The sequence below is a fragment of the Rhagoletis zephyria genome, unplaced genomic scaffold, assembly GCF_001687245.7.
Source record: "Rhagoletis zephyria isolate East Lansing unplaced genomic scaffold, Rhagoletis_zephyria_1.1 Rzeph_scaffold_11002, whole genome shotgun sequence".
Taxonomy (NCBI): Eukaryota; Metazoa; Arthropoda; class Insecta; order Diptera; family Tephritidae; genus Rhagoletis; species Rhagoletis zephyria.
The window spans coordinates 1-5,092 of NW_016168079.1; the positions used below are offsets into that span (position 1 = coordinate 1).

Consider the following 5,092-nt stretch of genomic DNA (forward strand, 5'->3'; position numbering starts at 1 on the left):
ATATATATATATATTTTTAATTAAGTAAAAAAAAACCTATTGCTAAAAGGTGAACATCATAACGCTAAGACCTCCTCAGTGAAGAGCTTTCAAGATAGTTGCCAGAATTGAAAATTGTCTTACGAAAGACGCAGAACAGAGGCACAGAGCTGAAATGCAGTGAAATGAAGGCGAGTGTTGAACAAGACTAATTAAATTCAGGGAAATGATATAACAGAAAATGAAGACAAGTTGCGGAGTTCAAATATAAGCAATATCCCTTTAAGAGAATTTTTAAGTGACAGCCTCTAAGTTACTTTAAGTTGCCATAATCAGACCTGTACTAAATTTCAAGCGAATTGGTATAAAACAGTATTTAATTTTTGCTTAATTTTCGCCGTCGCAGTCGTCGTCGCTCAGACCTGGTTATTACCTCAATGAGTATAAGTATATATACGAAAATACATATGTACTTATGTATGTTTATAGTTTATGTATTTTTGCCCTCTTTGGAATACTTTTACTAAAAATACTCGAATTCAGGACGTGCTCTTATCAATTTGAATTACAACTTCATTTCAATACCTACATTTGATATCAAAGGGCAACTTACGCTTTCGCATGCAGACCTCGTATTTCAATCTAGTTATTTCCGGCATTTAATTTTGTTTTATGACCCCGCCCACCACTCAATCACTTCACATTCGCGTGCGACTTAACTTACCTTAAAAGCATCACGAAATTTGTGACTCATGATGTTGTATAGCAGCGGATTAATACACGTCGATAGGTAATACAGCACACCGGATATAAGGTCGACAGCTTCGAAGACATCTTTAAAGAGTTGCGATTCAATGTTGGCACTGCTGCCGTATACAGCCATCAAGCGTTGTGCGTGAAAGGGTGCCCAGCACAAAAAGAACGCCACAGCAACGGCAACTGTTGAATGTTGCGCGCGGAAATGAGGACAAACGTGGGCGAATGGTGCGACATGCAAATAAAGAAAAAAGAAAACAAGGAAACACAAAAACGGAGGAAAGAGGAAACACGCAGCAAAAAAGGCAAGTGAAAGAGAGGTTTATTTAATTGTGAAATTACATTTATTTTCAAATCATAAAAATATGTATGTACATACATACTGGCTATGCGGTTTCACCAGAAATTTAAGTGAAAAAAATGATTTTTTTTTCAATTCTGTCAGTATTCATATTAAATTCAAATCAAAAATTCTTTTTCGCTTAAATTGCTTTCGTGAAACTACGTATTAGTTTTCTAAATTTATAAGTAAAACAATTTTGATATTTAATAATAAAGGGTAACCAAAACTAAGATACGAATTAAAACGGGCAGCCAATGTATTTGCCAATTGGACGTAAAATCGCCGTATTTATCGAGGTACTACAAATACATACATAAATGTTCGCAGTATATTAATAACAAAAAAATAAATGCTTTTAAGGCTGAAGCCAAAATTTTATTCTATGCGAAATTTTTGTTTTGTTCCATCCATGTAGGGAACTCAACTAACTATAAATGCACTATAAGTTCACTATTTTTCAACTAGGGGCGACTATGCATCGATTACTCTACGTTGCTTTCAACTGACTACTTTTACATGATAATATCGCAAAAAAGTGAGTATGTTTTCAGCTAACTACAAACTGAATATTTTGTGTGTTGACAATTTTTCAATAAAAAGGACTATTTGCGAGAACCGTTTTTACGATTTCTTTGTTCAACTACCTGGCAGCACTGCATATATTACAAATTGCATTAGGGTGCATCACAAAAAAAATCTTCTTACAAAAATCGGAATATTTTGATTCGGTTCATACAATTTTTAAATATTTTTTTTGCAGATCTTTGAAGCTTAGACCCTTGTATCCTCTGTGGTTATTTAAAAAAAATTCAATTTTTGGTTGTCTTTTCAAATGGGCACGCAAATCGTAATACTTTTCCGAAATATTTTGGCAGATGTCTGAAAATATAATCGATTTTATAATTCCTCAGGAAAAATTGTATCGATCTTTTGTGGATGAAGACACAAATAAAGACGCGAGCTCAAAAGCTGACCGCGAAAAAAAACTTTAGCTAAGAAAGACTCTTAACATTGTTGACGTTAAAACACGCGTGCATCTCTATTCGTGTCTAGTGACGATATGTTTTTTTTTTTTTCAAAAATTCACTCAGCTCTATTCAGTAAAGAAAAAAATGATTACTTATACCCGAATCTGCTATATTTATTTTTACAAAAAGAAATGCAGCCACCTAAAAATATTGTATTTATACCATTTTGCAAAGTTTACTTTAAGCACCGCACAAAGTTTTCTTGAGGTTATTTCATATATATAACTTGTTTGCTTTTGATATTGGTAAGTGTTTGCTCAGCAACCACACTCCCGTAAAACACCACACTCAGCTGTCACGCGATAACGCAACTTTGTTAAAAGGCAACCATCCCTCATCACTATGTCAACAAGGAACACATTTTCCGTTCATGCCACAGGTGTGCATATCTGTTTTACGATTGTTGAAATTATTAGGTGAAAATGTGCCAAGTCCACTATTTTTTATTTATTTTTTGATGCAGAATTATAGATAATGCGAAACTACATCTATTTTTCATATCTTGTGAAAAATTTTACAATAATAATAAATATGTAGGCTTCGTATGTCAGTTGGTGCACGCAATCAAGTCAGCTCCTTAAGCATTCGATTACAGTAAGCAGTAGTGTAGTTATACCTTACACACCTCCGAAAAAATATTCATATATAAGGGAGGAAATGGTGTAGGCGGTCGGCGCCTACTGTGCAATATATGACATTAATTGCCTTGAGCGGGTGTTTTACTGTTAGCACTCGCACAAAATTATAACGGTATTCAGACTATCCTCGTTAATGTATTAATTCGTTATCTGGTAATACTTTCAACTTCGAATGCCCTTATTATATTTCTGGTTAAAATTACCCTCGAATCAGCTGACTAGAAGTTCTTTAATTTATAAAACTTTATTAATTCCACGACAGAATGTTTTATTGAACTTTTGATAAAATGTATGCACTTTTCGCGCGAGAAAATCCCAGCAAATTAGTAACAAAAATGAATCAGCTGACATTTTAACGCATGTGTTATCACATTATCAGAACTGCCACCTCATTAAGTTGGTAACGACATATTCGGTAATTTACAAAAACAAAACAATGGTGGGAGTTGCCGAATACCGAATCAAGACCTTAACGAGTATACTCTGAATACCCTTTGTGTAAATATTTATGCAGGCATGTTTACCGGAAGTAAAGGGCGATTTGAAAGTGATGTAAGTGATAATGTGGTTTAAGGCTTATTGACAGCTTAACTGGTTGAATGAGTTTTACTTTGTTTGCTCGAACGAAATTTGTTTGCTGTGCCGCGGCGGGTATAAATTATCGAAAGCAACAGGCTTCAAGCTACGCGCGTGTTGGGATTTGTAAACATTTCGAGTATTGCATGTTTATAAGAATTATGTAAGTTTGATGATAAATAGGTCCAATTAATAACTGCCAAATTGTTTTTTATTATTTCGAGAGTATTTTGTAAAAGATGCTATTTACAGGTCTTTCTGCACGTTACCGAAAAATTTAGAAATTCTAGCATTGCATATTTCACGGAGCAATATTTTATTACCAGCTTAAGAGATAGCAACAAAAGTAAGATATTAACAATTGATTTACAGCGCCGAACAGGTATTTTAATAGAATAAGTGCGCCATGGCGTATGATGAACAAAAAATATATGGTAAGCAAACAACTTTCGAATTTCGCATACAGTAATAAAAGGAAACCGATATCATCCTCATAATCTTTTGACTCTTCGAAAGTTGAGAGCGGAATCGCCCAATTAAAGCATTAGTTGCGAGAAGTAGTTCTGTCTTACTCGGATTGATGTGGTGGTTGCCATTATAAGTCCATTTAGTAACCTGATTAACCAAAATGTCTGCATACAGGTTGGAGCCTGTATGCTTATGCAGTGATTTTACTATTCCTTTCTGGTAGATGTTTTTGAACTCACGTAAGAAAGGAAAGAGAAAGAGAAAAGTCTCTAGATTGCAACAAGCTTCTTCGGCATTTTCATTTGACCACTCGTCCCTAGTTTATTTATACAACGATCAGGGCTATCGAAAAATGATATTTTTACGATTTATGGAGGATGTTCTTGGCTTTCATTTATCATACTTTGTATTAAGATTATTTGATTACTTCATAAGATAAAGGTGAATAAGTGGAACTATTTTTGTAGCCGATTAATGGTAAATTGCAAATATCTCGAAAACTTATCCGCAGAAAAGAAGTTAACTCGATTTTCGGAAGCAGCGAGCAATTCGACATAGGAATTGGTTAGTGGCAACCATGGAACAATTTTTGCTGTAAGCCAGTGTCATACGAAGAAAATGCATTTTTTTGTTCAGGTCCTAAAATTACAATTGCACAGTGCTATTTTACTAGTTTTTCAATACTTGTTCTCTTGTGGCTCTCCAAACTTCTTGGGCTACTTACTCAGCATTCGGATCACACGACTTTGTGCGCTGATCCCGCGATGCACATCAAAACTACGCCGTGGCACTGCCTGCAGCAATCGGCTACGCTTCAACTTTATACCAATTAGTACATAGAGTACACAAATTGCCGTCATGGGACCGACAAAGAAGATAAAGCCCGAAACGGCGAAAACATGCTCGACAAAATGATTGCCAATCTGTGAATGAGAAAAGATAAGAAACGAACACACACACACACACACACACGCGTATGAGTTTAAATATCGACTGAATATGACAGACAAATACAAGTACATATGTAGGTGTTTCAAAGGCATAGGTAAAGGTCACCACTGCAATATTGAAACTAAAACGTACTTTTCAGATTTTTTTTTGTCTTTTGTAATCAAGTCTATTTAAAAAAGCGGTGAACTTACCGTGCACGAGGTGCCGCCCTGCTCTGACACAACCGAGAATTGCATTGCCTGCGGCAGGGCAAGCAGCAACGCCGTCACCCAAATGGCGAAGATGAACTTGATGGCGCGCGATAGCTTGGACATGGTGTGCTGTCTGCAATTAGGCGATAAAAAGGGAAAAAA

At 35.5% G+C, this 5,092-nt stretch overlaps 1 protein-coding gene across 1 annotated transcript; it reads right to left on the reverse strand.

Moving 5' to 3' along the window:
• Positions 1–694: 694 nt before the first annotated feature.
• LOC108376801 (neuromedin-U receptor 2-like) lies at positions 695–5,063 on the reverse strand (the record flags this gene model as incomplete). The annotated part of the gene is made up of 3 exons (XM_017633043.1): positions 695–918; positions 4,513–4,711; positions 4,931–5,063. Coding segments are annotated over 3 exons (556 nt in total), but the record flags the coding sequence as incomplete, so codon positions are not given.
• Positions 5,064–5,092: the final 29 nt, after the last annotated feature.